The sequence below is a fragment of the Hemitrygon akajei genome, chromosome 6 (genome assembly GCF_048418815.1).
Source record: "Hemitrygon akajei chromosome 6, sHemAka1.3, whole genome shotgun sequence".
Lineage (NCBI taxonomy): Eukaryota > Metazoa > Chordata > Chondrichthyes > Myliobatiformes > Dasyatidae > Hemitrygon > Hemitrygon akajei.
The window spans coordinates 103,250,900-103,269,069 of NC_133129.1; the positions used below are offsets into that span (position 1 = coordinate 103,250,900).

Genomic DNA, 18,170 nt, shown 5'->3' on the forward strand with positions numbered 1-18,170 from the left:
GCCACAGACAGCTATGGTGGCCAAGATGTTCTTGCAGGTATTCGCCGTAAAAGAAATAAATACAATTGAAATCAATGAAAGACCACACACAAAGACAGTCAAACAAAGAATGTGCAAGACCATCTGTACATATACATGTACAAAAAAACTAATAATAATAATTAAGCAAATAATTAATACTGAGAAAAATTTATTCTTAGTGTTGAGAATCCTTGAAAGTGATACTATGGAATCAGTTCAGAGTTGAGGTGAGTGAAATTATCCACACTGATATTTTTAGAAACATAGAAAATCTACAGCACAATGCAGGCTCTTTGGCCCACAAAACTGTGCCGAACATGTCCTAACCTTAGAAATTACTAGGATTACCCACAGCCCTCTATTTTTCTAAGCTCCATGTACCTATCCAGAAGTCTCTTAGAAGACCCTATTGTATCCGCCTCCACCACCGTTGCCGGCAGCCTATTCCGTACACTCACCACTCTCTGAGTAAAAACTTACCCCTGACATCTCCTCTGTACCAACTCCCCAGTACCTTAAACCTGTGCCCTCTTGTGGTAGCCATTTCAGCCTTGGGAAAATGCCTCTGACTATCCACACGATCAATGCCTCTCATCATCTTATATACCTCTATCAGGTCACCTCTCATCCTCCGTCGCTCCAAGGAGAAAAGGCTGAGTTCATGCAACCTGTTTTCATAAGGCAACAGCCTTGTAATTCTCCTCTGCACCCTTTCTATGGTTTCCACATCCTTCCTGTAGTGAGGTGACCAGAACTGAGCACAGGACTCCAAGTGGGATCTGACCGGGTCCTATATAGCTGCAACGTTACCTCTCGGCTTCTAAATTCAATTCCACAACTGATGAAGACCAATACACCATATGCCTTCTTAACCACAGAAGGGTAGTAACTTTTTTGATCCTGATGGTGTGGGACCTAAGGCTTCTGTACCTCTTGCCTTATGGTAACAGTGAGAAGAGAGCATGGCCTGGATGGTGAAGGTCCTTGATGATGGGTAGTATATGGTGACATATATGTATTTTGATAATAAATTTATTTTTAAGTTTGAAATATGTTTAAATCTGGTGTAAACAGCTTTTCGATTGGTAATGGCATTAAAAGTTTACAGAGAGAAGGCCGGAGAATAGGGTTGAGAAGAAAAATATAATCAGCCATGATCAAAAGGTGCAATATACTTAATGGATGAATTCTGCTCCTGTATCTTATTTTGTTATGGTTTTAACACTCCACGTGGAGTGGGGTAGCATGGTGGTGTAGTGGTTAATACAATGCTTTACAGTACCAGCGACCTGGGAAAGGAGTTTGCACGTTCTCCCTATGACTGTGTAGGTGCTCCTGTTTTCTCCTGCAGTACAAAGATGTACCAGCCGGTGGGTTAATTGGGCATTGTAAACTGTCCTGTGATTGGGCTAGGGTTAAATCGGGGAATTACTGGGTGGTGTGGCTCAAAGGTCCAGAAAGGCGTGTTCCATACCGTATCTCAATAAATAAATAAAAAGCATAAAGAACAGAAAATTTTGGAAACAGTTGAATCTGGATGAAGGGTCTCGGCCCAAAAATTGACTGTTTATTCCCTTCTATAGATGCTACCTGACCTGCTGAGTTCCTTCAGCATTCTGTGTATGTTCCTCTGAATTTCCAGTATTTGTAGAATCTCTTGTGTTTATGAAGTGCTGGAAATGTTCTGCAGGCCAGGCAACATCAGTGGATAGCAAAACAATTAATGTTTCAGGTCTGGATTGACCCACTGTCAACCATTCTGTAAGTAGTTGCATCCCAATAAATACATTTAAACAGATAAAAACCTTGTATTTCCAAACTTGATGTCCCAAATTACTTTTTCAAAATGTAGTCAGTGCTATAATGTAGAGGGAGAAAATAAAATCCAATGTGTTGGTATTTCAGTGGAATAAAGGAAATTACATTGGCATGAGAGGGGAACAGGCCGAAGTTGACTAGAAAGGGACATTTGTAGGAAAGACAGCAGAGCAGCATTGGCTGGAGTTTCTGTGAAAAATGAGGGAACTACAAGACATATATATTCCAAATAAGAAGAAATTTTCAAAGGGAAGAAGGCTGACACAAGTGAAGTCAGATCCAAGGTAAAAGCAAAAAAGAGGGCATACAAGGAAGCCAGAGCTAGTGGGAAGACAGAGGATTGGGGAGCTTTTAAAAACTTGCAGAAGGAAACTAAGAAGGTCATTCAGAAGGAAAAGATGAATTATGAGAGAAAGCTGGTGACAAATATCAAAGAAGATACTAAGAGCTTTTTTTAAGTATACAAGGTAAAAAGGGTAAAAGAGTCGAAGGTTGATATAGGACCAATACAAAATGATACTGGAGATATTGTAATGAGAGATGCAGAGATGGCAGAGGAACTGAATGCGTATTTTGCATCAGTCTTCACAGTGTAAGACGTCTGTAGTATACTGGACATACAAAAGTGTCAGGGAAGTGAAGCTGGTGCAGTGAAAATTACAACTGAGAAGGTGCTCAGGAAGCTTAATGGTCTGAGGGTGGATAAATCTCCTGGACCTGAGGAAATGCACCCTTGGGTTCTGAAGGAAGTAGCTGGAGAGATTGCGGAGGCATTAACGATGCTCTTTCAAGAATCGATAGATTCTGGCATTGTACCGGATGACTGGAAAATTGCAAATGTTACTCTGCAATTTAAGAAAGGTGAGAGGCAGCAGAAAAGAAACTATAGACCTGTTAGCCTGACCTCAGTGGTTGGGAAGTTATTGTAATCGATTGTTAGGATGAGATTATGAAGTACCTGGAGGCACATGACAAGACAGACCAAAGCCAGCATATTTCCTGAAAGGAAAATCCTGCCTGACAAGCCTACCACAATTCTTTGTGGAAATTACAAGCAGGGTAGACAAAGGAGATGCAGTGGATGTGCTGTACTTGGATTTTCAGAAGGCCTTTGACAAGGTGCCGCACATGAAGCTGCTCAGCAAGATAAGAGCCCATGGAATTACGGGGAAGTTACCAGGATGAGTGGAGCATTGGCAGGAAACAGAGAGTGGAAATAAAGAGATCCTATTCTGGCTGGCTGCCGGTTGTCAGTGGAGTTCCACAGGGGTCAGTGCTGGGACTGCTGCTTTTTACAATGTATGTCAATGATTTGGACTAAGGTATTAACAGATTTGTGGCTAAATTTGCTGATGATATAAAGATAGGTGGGGGAGCGGGTTGTGTTGAGGAAACAGAGTCTGCAGAGAGACTTAGATAGTTTAGGGGGACTGGGCAAAGAAGGGCAAATATATTACAATATTGGAAAGTGTATGGTCATGCGCTTTGGTGGAAAAAATAAACGTGTAGGCTATTATTTTGATGGGGAGAGAATTCAAAATGCAGAGATGCAAAGGACTTGGGTTAACGTCCAGGTTGAGTCGGTTGTGAAGAAGGTGAATGCAATGTTGGCATTCATTTCTAGAGGTATAGAATATAAGAGCAGGGATGTGATGTTGAGGTTCTATAAGGCATTTGTGAGACCACACTTGGAGTATTGTGTGCAGTTTTGGGCTCCTTATTTTAGAAAGGATATTTTGACATTGGAGAGGGTTCAGAGAAGATTCACGAGAATGATTCCAGGAATGAAAGGGTTACCATATGAGGAACGTCTGGCAGCTCTTGGGCTGTATTACCTGGAGTTCAAGAGAATGAAGGGGGGATCTCATAGAAATATTCCGAATATTAAAAGGTCTGAACAGATTAGATATGGCAAAGTTATTTCCCATGGTAGGGGATTCTAGGACAAGAAGGCATGACTTCAGGATTGGAGGACGTCCATTTAGATCAGAGATGTGGAGAAGTTACTTTAGTCAGAGGGTGGTAAATCTGTGGAATTCGTTGCCATGAGCAGCTGTGGAGGCCAAGTCACTGTGTGTATTTAAGGCAGAGATAGATAGGTTCTTGATTAGCCAGGGCATCAAAGAGTAAGGGATGAAAGCAGGGGAGTGGGGATGACTAGAAGAATTGGATCAGCCCATGATTGAATGGCGGAACAGACTCAATGGGCTGAATGGTCTACTTCTGTTCCTCTATCTTATGGCCTTAAAAAAGGAAGACACTTTGAAAATAACAGGAATCTGCAAATTCTGCAAATGCTGCAATCACGATCAGCAGATGATCTGCTGGAGGAATCGGTGGTTTGATCTGCATCTGCAGTATCTGTAATGTGGGGGGGGGAGAGTGGAATGGGGAGTTGCAGTGGGTAGGAATTGATGGTGTTTTGGATTAAAACACTGTATTAGAATCGATCAGGGTCTTGACCCAAAATGTTTGAGATTCCTATCCTCCTTGACTCACTGGCTTCCTCCAGTAGATTCACACCACTGTTTGTAAGGAGTTTGTAAATTCTCCTCAAGAGTACATGGGGTTTCTTTCGGGTGTTCCGGTTTCATCACACATTTCAAGCATGTACAGGATAGGGTGAGTTGTGGGCAAGGTATGGTGTCACTGGAAATGTGGTGACACTTGTGGGCTGCCACTAACAGTCCTCACTGATTTAATTTGACACAAATGACACATTTCACTGTATGTTTCAAAGAACCTGTGACAAGTAAAACTAATTGTTATCTTTATAATCAGATCATCTTTGTTTTAGCTGTTGGTTGATAGATATATATTATATTAGACAAAAAAGTTCTATGAACTCCCTTACAACCTTCCCCTCCCTGACTCCTGAGGATACCAAAGGTCTGCTTATAAAATCAGAGCACTGGAATCCCTGTGGAGTCTTTGATTACAGTCTTCTATGGAAAAGTCAGCAACTCCAACAGCTGTACACCCTCAGTCCCACTCCTTCATTTATGTAACATATCCTTTGTGCTGTCTCAACAAGGCAAGTGTTAAATAGAGAGTAAAGCCCCTCTGTCCCTTCATGCATTTTCAGAGCTGGGTGAAGCAGGGATTGGTTGTTTGATGATTGAACACACTTGACTCTAATCTGTGGTGTACACTGGGGCCAGAGCTGGGGAGAGAAAGTTTGGTTGGATCCTATCTACTTCTGGTGGAAAGAAGAGGTTTCAAGATTAAAGATGAACTTCCCCTTAAAATGTATTTCATAAGGCTGATATTTAGACACAGAGATGGAAGAAGGAGTCTATGACATTGCAGGGGTTGAGTTTTTCAGACTCTGTAGGAAGACTTAGAATGTTGTCATCAAGCTTGAAACAAAACATTCCTTCTTCCACCTCTACTAATCTCAACCTGCACCCAGGCTGGGGCAGTGCTGCTGAACATAACTTGAACTTTAGAAAGGATTAGGTAATTTTCAGTAGACTAGTGGAATGGTGCCACAGCAACAACCTGGCACTCAGCGTAAGAAGAAAGAGCTGATTGTGGACTTCTGGAAGGGTAAGACGAAGGAACACGTACCAATCCTTATAGAGGGATCAGAAGTGGAGAGAGTGATCTCTGAGAATCTAACCTGGTCCCAACGTATTGATGTAGTCATAAAGAAGGAAAAAATGCGGCTTATACTTTATTAGGAGTTTGAAGTGATTTGGCATGTCAACAAATACACTCAAAAACTTCTTTGGTTGTACCATGGAGAGCATTCTGACAGGCTGCATCACTGTCTGGTATGGTGGGGCACAGGACCGAAAGAAGCTGCAGAAGGTTGTAAATCTAGTCAGCTCCATCTTGGGCACTAGCCTACAAAGTACCCCAGGACATCTTTAGGGAGCGGTGTCTCAGGCAGCGTCCATTATTAAGGACCTCCAGCACCCAGGGCATACCCTTTTCTCACTGTTACCATCAGGGTAGGAGATACAGAAGCCTGAAGGCACACTACCTCACTTTTTTAATATACAGTATTTCTGTTTTTGCATATTTTTTAATAATCTATTCAATATATGTAATTGATTTACTTGTTTATTTATTATGTTTTACTTTATTATTACCCTCTCTCCCCCTCTCCCTCCTCTCCCTCTCCCCTCTCTCCCCTCTCCTCTCCCCTCTCTCTCCCCTCTCTCTCCCTCTCTCCCCCTCTCTCCCCCCTCTCTCCCCCCTCTCCCCCCCTCTCTCCCCCCCCTCTCTCCCCCCCCCTCTCTCCCCCCCCTCTCTCCCCCCCTCCCCCCTCTCTCCCCCCCTCTCTCCCCCCCTCTCTCCCCCCCTCTCTCCCCCCCTCTCTCCCCCCCTCTCTCCCCCCCCTCTCTCCCCCCCTCTCTCCCCCCCTCTCTCCCCCCCTCTCTCCCCCCCCTCTCTCCCCCCTCTCTCTCCCCTCTCTCTCCCCTCTCTCTCCCTCTCTCCCCTCTCTCTCCCCCTCTCTCCCCCCTCTCTCCCCCCCTCTCTCCCCCTCTCCCCCCCCTCTCCCCCCCCTCTCCCCCCCTCTCTCCCCCCCTCTCTCCCCCCCTCTCTCCCCCCCTCTCTCCCCCTCTCTCCCCCCCTCTCCCCCCCCCTCTCCCCCCCCTCTCTCCCCCCCCTCTCTCCCCCCCCCCCCAGAGTATGTATTGCTTTGCACTGCTGCTGCTAAGTCAACAAATTTCACGGCACATGCCGTTGCTAATAAACCTGATTCTGATTCTGATCTGGGTATGGGTACCTTTGTTGCTGAAGTGCCCCCTTCAGGGATGTTGTAAGACACATGGCTTTCCTTTTCCTTTTCCAACTCCATTTGCAGACACTTTTGTTACTATTTCAGCGAGAAGGGTGTGGTTACTGATATCTACAGTCAGTCTGCCATCTCTGGTGGCAGGGCTTGATGTATTCATTTTGATTTATTATTGCAGGGGTCACCAGCTGGTTTAATATTGACAATATTCTTGCGGACCGGCTGATGGGGGAGGGGTTGTGTTAATCACAACTGGAATATAGGTGATAAGTCAACTATAAGTCACTTATAAGTGGCTAATTCACTCAATTTCGTTTCTAAAAGGGGTTAGCTAACAAATTTAATATTAAACACCCAGAGCATATTTTCCTCATATGAACATAGAAAATCATTGCAACACACCAGTGAGAGGACAAGGTAAAGGCCGGAGGTCCCCGTATCGGGGCTGCGGCAGTTGCAGTCTAGAGAGAGCAACTGACCGAGTGAGGAGTGCGACGGCGCCTGCCCTCCCCCCTTGTAGGTAAGTAGGATCTATCGGCCGACAAAAGTTTGACTTAAGAGATGACTTTCAGTAGATCATGGTGAGGTAGCTGCTCTGCTACTTACGAAACCCTGAGCCCGAATTAGGTCGTCTGCGAATATTGTAGCACCCGGGTTCCCCACGAACATTCGGTGTGGTCAACAGGTTTAGAGGTGGCACCCATCTGTCCGTGCTCCAGGCGGTAGCAACGACACTTCTCACTGGCTGAGTGAGGCGGCCGGTTACCCGTGGCCAACCAGTGATCCCTGGCGCTAGTGTTTCAATATGTTTAGGCGACTGATGACCTCGCGTGGGTAATGACTTTGCGTGTGTAATGACCTCGTGTGCATTCAAGTTCAACAGTGGGCGTGACAGGGAATGAGGAAAGGTGCAGCTGACTCACATGGTTTCATATCGCCAAATCATATCGTTTCCTGGCGGCCCAGTAGCACATGCTTTGCGGCCCAGTACCGGTCCATGGCCTGTGGTTGGGGACCACTGTATTATTGTCACATACTGAGATAGTGAAAAACTTAGTTTTCAGCACTTGATACAGATAATTTCACAATATAGGTACATTGAGCTAGTACAAGGGAAAAGCAATGACACTGCAGAATATAGTGTTCCAGTCACAAAGTAAATACATTGCTGATAGCCAGAGGCCATGGAGGGCTCGGGCTATGACGAGGAGAATTGTGCCATCGAGAGTTCATCTTTAACAACTGTTCAAAGGTCTTTTTAATAGTAGGACAGCAGTGGTCCTTAAGCTTGGTGGTATGTATTTTCAAGTTTTTTGTGTCTTCTGTATAATGGAAGGGAGAAGGAGACAGAATGTCCAGGATAGGAGGGGCTGTTTTGGAGGCTGCAAGAAGTATAGACAGAGTCCATGGACGGGAGGCTGGTGCCTGTGATGTGTTGAGCTGTGTCTTCAGCTCTCTGCAGTTTCTTGAAGCTTTGGGCAAAAACAGTTGCCATACACCATGTTTCATGTCACCATTAGATTTATTTATTTGTTAAGTACACATTGAAACTGTGATCAACAGCTATGCCTCCCAAGCAGAAAGGTTTGTGTAAATGCATCAATAAGGCCAATAGTCCCTCAGCCATGATGGCAGCCTCAAGCATACAGGAAGGCTATGATTCATTTCCTGAGGAGCTCACCATTGATGGGACTCACTGTAACTTTATCAAATACCCTTTGTAGTCCTTTATCCCCATTCCCCGTTTTGGAAGGTGAGGCATGGGATTACCCCAATTCCCAATCTGTCACTGGAAGCACAGCTACAGACACTGAGATGGCAGAGAGGAACTATTTTGGTTTCAGGATGCAGCTACTGAAGTTGTGTGCAGCTTACGGATAAGAAATATGACTAAAACGTTACTAATAACACCTTTTCTGAGGTAAACTGTGGGTAACTATCACTGCAAATAATGAAGATGCAAGCGGAGGCAAAGCTGATTCAAAGGGTAAGCCATACTGGTGTTATGCAAAGCCAAAATGCAACATGTTCAAGATGGGGGTTGCAGAGTTTGTATCTCAAGTCAAGTCAAGTCACTTTTATTGTCATTTCAACCATAACTGCTGGTACAGTACATAGCAAAAATGAGACAATGTTTTTCAGGACCATGGGGCTACATGAAACAATACAAAAACTACACTGAACTACGTAAAACAACACACAAAAAAACTACACTGGACTACAGACCTACCCAGGACTGCATAAAGTGCACAAAACAGTGCAGGCATTACAATAAATAATAAACAAGACAATAGGCACAGTGGAGGGCAGTAAGTTGGTGTCAGTCCAGACTCTGGGTATTGAGGAGTCTGATGGCTTGGGGGAAGAAACTGTTATATAGTCTGGTCGTGAGAGCCCGAATGCTTCAGTGAAGGGAGAAGAGTTTGTATGAGGGGTGCATGGGGTCCTTCATAATGCTATTTGCTTTGCGGATGCAGCGTGTGGTGTAAATGTCTGTAATGGCGGGAAGAGAGACCCCAATGATCTCACTATCCACTGCAGGGTCTTGTGATCTGAGATGGTGCAATTCCTGAACCAGGCAGCGATGCAGCTGCTCAGGATGCTCTCAATACAACCCCTGTAGAATGTGATGAGGATGGGGGGTGGGAGATGGACTTTCCTCAGCAATCGCAGAAAGTAGAGACGCTGCTGGGCTTTCTTTGCTATGGAGCTGGTGTTGAGGGACCAGGTGAGATTTTCCACCAGGCGAACACCAAGAAATTTGGTGCTCTTAATGATCTCTACTGAGGAGCCGTCGAGAGGAGTCAGTTCCAGAAGAGTTTTGATACCCGTCCACCTAACTTGGTTGTGAGTTGGATTGTTCCAAGCGCTGAGTCGATTTGGTGAGATTGAAAACCACATTGGGCTGCGCTGGGGCTGGGTGTGATGCTGTGCCAGGGCCTAGGTCCCAGAGTAAGGCACTAGCCAGTGCTTGGACAATTTAAATGCCAGCCTAGGTAGACTGGAAAGTCCACGTGTCAGGACCACAGGCAAGGGTCAAGCTGATTTCAGTTGCTGTCTCACAATGTTCATTCCTCTCTCTGACGGCTGTTGGCTGTGCGAGTTTTGCAGAGCTTTTGCCCTGCTAGTATGTTGAACTGAGATCAAGGCTTGGGCCTACAACTCGGGCTGCTCCAGGGAGCGGATCTAAGGACCCTGTCTGGTTTGGAATACTGTCATTTACTTCCATTCTTCGCATGATAGATGTTTTTTCACCCTTTCACTTCTCAGTGGTTATGGTCTTTTTTATAATTGGGTTCTTCGGGTTTCTTACTTTCTGACTGCCTGTAAGCAAAATCGGCTGAAGGTGTATAATTTTATTTATTCTTTGATAACAAATGTACTTTGGATCTTTGAATTCATTGTCTACTTTCAGGGACAGCATACCTCATCTTCTGGACTTATAGCATGGTGTGGTGCTACATCTGAAAGTGATGGAGCATGCAAAAGAAGATGCTTCAATCTCCATGCCAACTGTTTCACCTCGGGCAAGTGGTGATGTAGCTGCCCTTTTTAAAAGGGGCAGCTCCACCACCTCCCCACCATCAAGGACATCTTCAAAAGGCAGTGCCTCAAGAAGGTGGTACCCATCATGAGGACACCCATCACCTAAGACATCCCCTCTTCTCATTATAATCATCAGGGAGGAGGTACAGGAGTCTGAACCACCCCCAATACTCAATGTTTAAGAAACTGCTTTAGGAGTGCACACAGTGGATGATCTCACCTGGCCCATGAACACCACCTCTTTAGTCAAAAAAGCACAGCACCACTTCCACTTCCTGAGGAGAATGAGGTGAGAAGCTTCCAAACAACTCCCCCCCCCCCCCCCACCCCCATTCTAACTAATTATTACAGGAGCACCATTAAGAGTGTCCTGACTTTTTGTATCACTGTCTGGTACTGGAATTGCAAGGCACCTGACTGCAAGACCTTGCAGAAGACTGAATTGAATTGACGTTATTTCTTACATCCTTCACATACATGAGGAGTAAAAATCTTTACGTTATGTCTCCAGCTAAATGTGCAATCATAGTAATTTATAATAAATAGAACAGTCCATGTAATATAGAAATACACTCATATCAGCATGAGTTAATCAGTTTGATGGCCTGGTGGAAGAAGCTGTCCCAGAGCCTGCTGGTCCTGGATTTATGCTGCAGTACTGTTTCCCGGATAGTAGCAGCTGGAACAGTTTGTGGTTGGGGTGACTCAGGTCCCCAATGATCCTTTAGGCCCTTTTTATGTACCCATCTCTGTAAATGTCCTGAATAGTGGGAAGTTCACATCTACAGATGCGCTGGGCTGTTCGCACCACTCTCTGCAGAGTCCTGCGATTGAGGGAGGTACAGTTCCCATACCAGGTAGTGATGCAGCCAGTCAGGATGCTCTCAATTGTGCTCCTGTAGAAAGTTCTTAGGATTTGGGGGCCTATATCAAACTTCCTCAACCTTTGAGGTGATGTGGATGCTGATGAACTTAAAGCTGTTTACCCCCCTCAACCCCTGATCCATTGATGCCTGTCTCCATTTTTCCTGTAATTCACAACCAGCTCCTTTGTTTTGCAAGGACAAATGAGGGGATCATTGTGGTCTCTTTTTTACTCATCTGAGATATTTATCAGGAGTGCTGTGCCGCAAGTCGCTTAGCATTGTCAAAGATCCCACCCATATGTCCTGCAATCTCTTTAACACCCCTACCATCAGGCAAGAGGTACCATAGCATTAGGAGTAGGACTATTAGGTTACATGGACTGTTTCTATTTAGGTTAGTTAAGAAGGTTCAGTCGTTAGATATTAATGCTGGAGTAATAAAATGGATTCAACAGTGGCTAGATGGGAGATGCCAGAGAGTAGTGGTGGATAATTGTTTATTGGGATGGAGGCCGGTGACTAGCGGGGTGCCTCAGGGATCTGTTTTGGGCCCAATGTTGTTTGTAATATACATAAATGATCTGGATGATGGGGTGGTAAATTGGATTAGTAAGTATGCTGATGATACTAAGGTAGGAGGTGTTGTGGATAATGAGGTGGGTTTTCAAAGCTTGCAGGGAGATTTATGCCAGTTAGAAGAATGGGCTGAACGTTGGCAGATGGAGTTTAATGCTGAGAAGTGTGAGGTTCTACATTTTGGCAGGAATAATCCAAATAGAACATACAGGGTAAATGGTAGGGCATTGAGGAATGCAGTGGAACAGAGAGATCTAGGAATAACAGTGCATAGTTCCCTGAAGGTGGAGTCTCATGTAGATAGGGTGGTGAAGAAGGCTTTTGGAACGCTGGCCTTTATAAATCAGAGCATTGAGTACAGAAGTTGGGATGTAATGTTAAAATTGTACAAGGCATTGGTAAGGCCAAATTTGGAATATTGTGTACAGTTCTGGTCACCGAATTATAGGAAAGATATCAATAAATTAGAGAGAGTGCAGAGACGATTTACTAGGATGTTATCTGGGTTTCAGCACTTAAGTTACAGAGGAAGGTAGAACAAGTTAGGTCTCTATTCATTGGAGCGTAGAAGGTTGAGGGGGGATTTGATCGAGGTATTTAAAATGTTGAGAGGGATAGATAGAGTTGACGTGAATAGGCTATTTCTATTGAGAGTAGGGGAGATTCAAACGAGAGGACATGATTTGAGAGTTAGGGGGCAAAAGTTTAAGGGAAACACGAGGGGGTATTTCTTTACTCAGAGAGTGATAGCTGTGTGGAATGAGCTTCCTGTAGAAGTAGTAGAGGCCAGTTCAGTTGTGTCATTTAAGGTAAAATTGGATAGGTATATGGACAGGAAAGGAGTGGAGGGTTATGGGCTGAGTGCGGGTAGGTGGGACTAGGTGAGATTAAGAGTTCGGCACGGACTAGGAGGGCCGGAATGGCCTGTTTCCGTGCTGTGATTGTTATATGGTTATATGGTTATTAGGATGGGAAGGTGCTTCTTCCCCCAGGCTGTGGGATTATTGAACTTGCTGCCATCACCCAAGTCTCACCCTATATAAAGAACCAATGGTGTTCTACTGTTAACTTCTTGACTTGTGTTGTAAATGCATCTTATGCTAAATGACAATCATCTGGAATATATTTTACTGTTTGTTAATTTATTTGTGGTAATAATTATTTTGTGTTTTGTGTGAGTTATATGCGATGTGTTGTGCACCTTGGTCTGGAGGAATGTTGTTTCATTTGGTGGTATAGATGGCGGGTGAATAACAATAAACTTGAACTTGCTTCTTCCCCTCTGCCATCACAATGAACACAATGTTGCTATTTTACTCCTTTTTGCACTGCTTATTTATTTAAATATATTATTGTAACTTATAATATTTTTTATTATGTACTGCCCTGCACTGCTGCCACAAAGCAACAAATTTCACAATATACACTCACTGGCCATTTTTACACCTGTATATCTACTTCTTAATTCAAGTATCTAAGTATCTAATCAGCAACTTGCTGTATATAAGCATGCAAACATGGTCAAGAGGTTCAGTTGTTGTTCAGACCAAACATCAAAGTGGGGAAGAAATGTAATCTAAGTGACTACGATCATGGAATGACTGTTGGTGCCAGATGGGGTGGTTTGAGTATCTCAGAAACTGCAGATCTCCTGGGATTTTCACACACAACAGTCTTGAGAATTTACAGAAAATGGTACGAAAAACATAAAACATCCAAGAAGTGGCAGTTCTGTGGGCAAAAAAGTCTTGTTAATGAAGAGGTTATAGGAGAATGGCCAGACTGGTTCAAGCTGCTAGAAAAGCGATAGTAACTCAGATAACCTCGCGTTACAACAGTGCTGTGCAGAAGAGCATTCTGAGTACACAACATATACTTGATGGGCTACAGCAGAAGAAGACCACAAACATATACAGTGACCACTTTATTAGGTACAGGAAGTACTGAATAAAGTTGCCATTGAGTGTCAGTGATAATAGTTCTGATCCATCCCCTTCCCCTCTTCACGTGCATCCTGTGATGGGATTGTTTTCCCTCAAGTAAAAGATACAAAGGGGTGACCTGATAGAGGTGTACAAAATTATGAAGGGTCATAGATAATTTTCCTAGTGCCTGCTGTCTCGCAGTGGCTGCTTTGAGTACCTTGGGTGCGGAAGCAATCTTGGATGCAGCCTCACCCTGGTACCACTTGGGAGCTTTTATAGTCAGTGGAGTAGTGGTGAACCATCAATCCTAGATGATTATGGGTTTGCACCTATAGTGGACTGTGTCCTCTCCAGGGTGCAAGCCTGGGTGGGAAGATTTGAAGAACCGGCTGTTGCCCACGCAGCGGGTTCCATCTCTCCACGTCACTGATGTAGTCCAAGGGAAAGGCAAGTACCAATACATCTTGGCACCAGTGTCATCACAGAAGTTGTCAGAGTGAAGTTGTAAATAACATCAAAGTGCCTTAGGGACCCCAGCTCCTGATTTCTTCCTCAGGGTTTACTCTCGAAGCCTTCCCTGTGGATGGGTCTGGCCATAAGGAAGAGATTTAAAATCAGAGTTTTCCTTCTAGGTGGGCTGCCATCCAAGGCTGATGAGCCCCACCTGCCTGAAGTAGCCAGTGGAAAGTTTTGTAAATATTGACACTGGTGCTTATGACAGGGTAAGAGGAGAATTCTCTCTCTCGCTACCTCAGAACTTGGCTCTGGAATGGTGGGGCTGTCTTGTGGTCTGATGTCTTGTATGGGGTGAGGTCACTGTCCACTGTCACCAATCAGAGGAGGCTAGGAAGGATCACTCTGTCATTGATCCTGGGGTTGGGATTGTGGCTCATGGCAGAGTGTCAGGTGAGCACATTAACCATGACTGTCTGTGAGAAAGTGGGTTCTATCTGTGCTGGTCTCAATAGGATAGACCTATACTAGTTGTTCTCCTGCCTGAAATTTGGGTCCAACCAGCAATGAGTGTATTTTGATGATTTACTCTTTGGTGTTTTTGACAGATATTCAGCAATCTTATGAAGTGTCCCTGGAAAGCCAGCCAGCCCAGTGTTGTCCCAAGAAGATGCATCTTAAGGTAGGAAATGTGTGTTGTGGATCTGTGTGTTTGGAGTTTCTGGATCGTGGTGCCTAAACCATTGATCTCTAGTGTTCTGTTCCATGAGACAGGTATTGAGATATGACTAAGTCAGTGATGAGCTCTTACCAGAGTACTTGTCCAATTCTTCAAGCAGATTTGTAAAGAAATTATCAAAGTCAAAATCAATTTATTGTCAAAATACGTATATGTCACCGTATACTTCCCTCAGATTCATTTTCTTGCAGGAAAATAAGTACGTTAGAAATTATGAAGGCTATATATAAACAAAGACTACAAACAGCAAATGTAGAAATGAAGACAAATTGTACAAATAATAAATAATATGGAAAGCATGAGTTGAAAGTGACTTTGTAGGTTGTGGAATTAGTTCAGTGTTGAGCTGAGTGAAGCTATCCTCACCAGTACAAGAGACTGTTTGTTGTAGGATAATAACTGTTCCTGAACCTTGTGGTGCGGGACCTAAGGCCCTTCTTGATGGTAGTAGCAAAAAGAGATCATGGGCTGGATGGTGGAGGTCTTTGACAGATGCTGCTTTCCTGTGATGCTGTTCCTTGTAAATGTGCTAAATGGTGGGAAGGACTTTGCCCTAGAAGGACTGAGCCACATCTGCTACTTTCTGTGGACTTGTCCACTCCTGGGCATTGGTGCTTCCATACCAGGCTGTGATGCAACCAGTCAAGATACTATCAGGATGTTATTAGAAATGTTAAGCATTTCATTGTAAAACCAGCAGAGAAGTGGATTATTCAACCCCTCTGCTCTGACCCTCCATTTCTGCCTCATACCATTCTCCCCCATGTCCATTTTCAGTTTGTTTCTTCCTCGGTTGACTATCTAGCTCCCCTTTGATCATTACCACTGTTCACCTTGGTCTTTCCCTTTTGTAAGTTCGGCTTCCCTCTGGGAAAGAGAATTTTTCTGAATTCCCAGTCAGATTTATCAGAGCTACTGGTCTCAAGTTATGATTTCTCCTTCATGTGGAAACTTCCCTCTGCAAATTTAGTCAGCATTTGTGCAGAGGGAAATGGAGTTAACATTTCAGTTTTAAAAAGAACTAAACAGAATGGGCTTTAAGATGCAGAGTAAGAGGCAAGGCCAGAAAAAAAGGGCAGGTGGGATTAAGTAGCATAATGGTATGGTATCAAGTGAAAAGTGATGGCATAAATAGGAACCGCAGAATCGTCTCTCACATTACCAAAAGAAATGAATGACAGGATGCAAAGCTGGGCTGAGAGGTGGCAGACAGAATTCAACCTGGCAAAGTGTATGGTGATTCACTTTGGAAGGTTGAATTTGAAGGTAGAATACAGGGTTAATGGCAGGATTCTTAGCACTATGGAGGAATGGGGATCTTGGGGTCCATAAATTTGCTGTTAACAAAACATATAAATATAGCTCTTCTGAGTTACATTCACTGCAATCTACAACCTGTAATTTCCCTTTAAGTAATATACTATTGAACTGTCTTAATGAACACGCTCTTCTGAAAGACTCAGCAGACAACTCTCAAGCATGAAGGTATGGCATCTTTAAGCGGATGTAGGTACATAAACATAGCCAAGAGAGAGGAGAGTAAGACTCCAAGCCAGGCTGAAGTGCCAAGCAATGAAAGTTCCTCTATCCAGCATCTTGTTAGCAAATGTACAATTGCTGGAGAACAATACTGAGGACCTAAGTACAAGACTGCTGTATCGGAGGGACATGAGGAATTGCTGCTTTCTGTGTTTCACAGAGTGCAGAATTCAGGGAGTAGATAGGTGAACACCGAGAGAGGTAAAGGGAGAAGGAAGTCGGTGCAGGGTCCCCCTGTGACCATTCCCCTCAGCAACAGGATACTTCTGAAGGTGTGACAGCAGCAGCCAGACCAATAGCACTTGTTTCAAGCTCTTGGATCATTGGAACCTTTTCTGGGGAAAGGGTGGCCTGTACAAGTGGGAGGGGTTGCACCTGAACTGGAGCAGAACCAACGTCTGGGAGGGAGGTTTGCTAATACCATTGGGGTGGGTTAAAACTAGATTTGCAGAGGGATGGGAACTGAAGTGAAGAGACACAGGATGGGGTTGTTGGTGCACACTCAATGTCGCAAAAACTAAGGAGCTGGTTGTGGATTACAGGAGGAATGGAGACGGGCTAAACGCTATTGACATAAATGGATCTGAGGTAGAGAGGGTAAACAGCTTTAAGTTCCTCAGCATCCATATCACCGAGGACCTCACGTGGTCTGTACACACCATCTGTGTGGTGAAAAAGGCACAACAGTGCCTCTTTCACCTCAGATGGTTGAGGAAGTTTGGTATAGGCCCCCAAATCCTAAGAACTTTCTACAGGGGCACAATTGAGAGCATCCTGACTGGCTGCATCACTGCCTGGTATGGGAACTGTACCTCCCTTAATCGCAGGACTTTGCAGAGAGTGGACACCCCAATGCATCTGTTGTTGTGAACTTTCCATGATTCAGGACCTTAATAAGGACAGGTGTGTAAAAAGAGCTTCCCAAGTCACCCCAACCACAAACTGTTCCAGCTGCTACCATCCAGGAAACAGTACCACAGCATAAAAGACAGGACCAACAGGCTCCGGGACAGCTTCTTCCACCAGGTCATCAGACCGATGAACCCACTGATTTGAGTGTACTCTATATTGCACTGACTCTATTATAAATTACTATGATTGCACATTGCATATTTAGATGGAGACATAACGTAAAGATTTTTACTCATGTATGTGAAGGATGTAAGAAATAAAGTCGATTCAATTCAGTTGAGATGTGTCTATTTTAATACAAGGAATATCATAAACAAGGCAGATGAACTTAGAGTGTGGATCAATGGAACTATGACGTTGTGGCCATTACAGAGACTTGGGTGTCTCAGGGGCAGGAATGGCTGCTGAGTGTGCTGGGCTTTAGATGTTTCGAAAAGGACGGGGAGGGAGGCAAAAGATGTGGGGGAGTGGATAGTATCACACCTGCAGAAAAGGAGGAAGTCTTGGAGGGACTGTCTACCGAGTCATTGTGGGTGGAAGTCAGAAACAGAAAGGGGGTAATAACTCTACTGGGTGTTGTTTATAGATCCCCCCAATAGTAACAGCGACATTGAGGAACTGATAGGGAGGCAGATTCTGGAACAGTGCAATAATAATAGGGTTGTTGTGATGGGTGATTTTAACTTTCCTAATATTGACTGGCATATCCTTATATCAAGGGGTTTAGATGGGGTGGAGTTTGTTAGGTGAGTTCAGGAAGGTTTCCTGACAGAATATGTAGATAAGCCAACTAGAGGAGAGGCTGGTATTGGGAAATGAACCTGGTCAGTTGTCAGATCACTTGATACGAGAGCATTTTTGAGATGGTGATCATAACTCCTTTACAAATGATGGTGATCCTTTACAATGGTGCTGGAGAGGGATTGGAGCAGACAAATTGGGAAAACATTTAATTGGGATGGGAAAATATGGTGTTTTTAGGCAGGAACTTAGGAACATAAATTGGGAGCAGATGTTCTCAGGGAAAT

General features: G+C 44.2%; 1 protein-coding gene across 3 annotated transcripts in view; it reads left to right on the forward strand.

Annotated features, from left to right (window-relative positions):
* Positions 1 to 18,170, forward strand: part of LOC140729370 (disks large homolog 4) — a 731,896-nt gene that overhangs the window by 1,684 nt on the left and 712,042 nt on the right. For all 3 annotated transcript variants that reach the window (XM_073049034.1, XM_073049035.1, XM_073049036.1), the window contains exon 3: positions 14,561 to 14,634. In XM_073049034.1, coding sequence (XP_072905135.1) covers positions 14,561 to 14,634 — 74 coding nt within the window. The remainder of the gene's footprint in view (positions 1 to 14,560; positions 14,635 to 18,170) is intronic.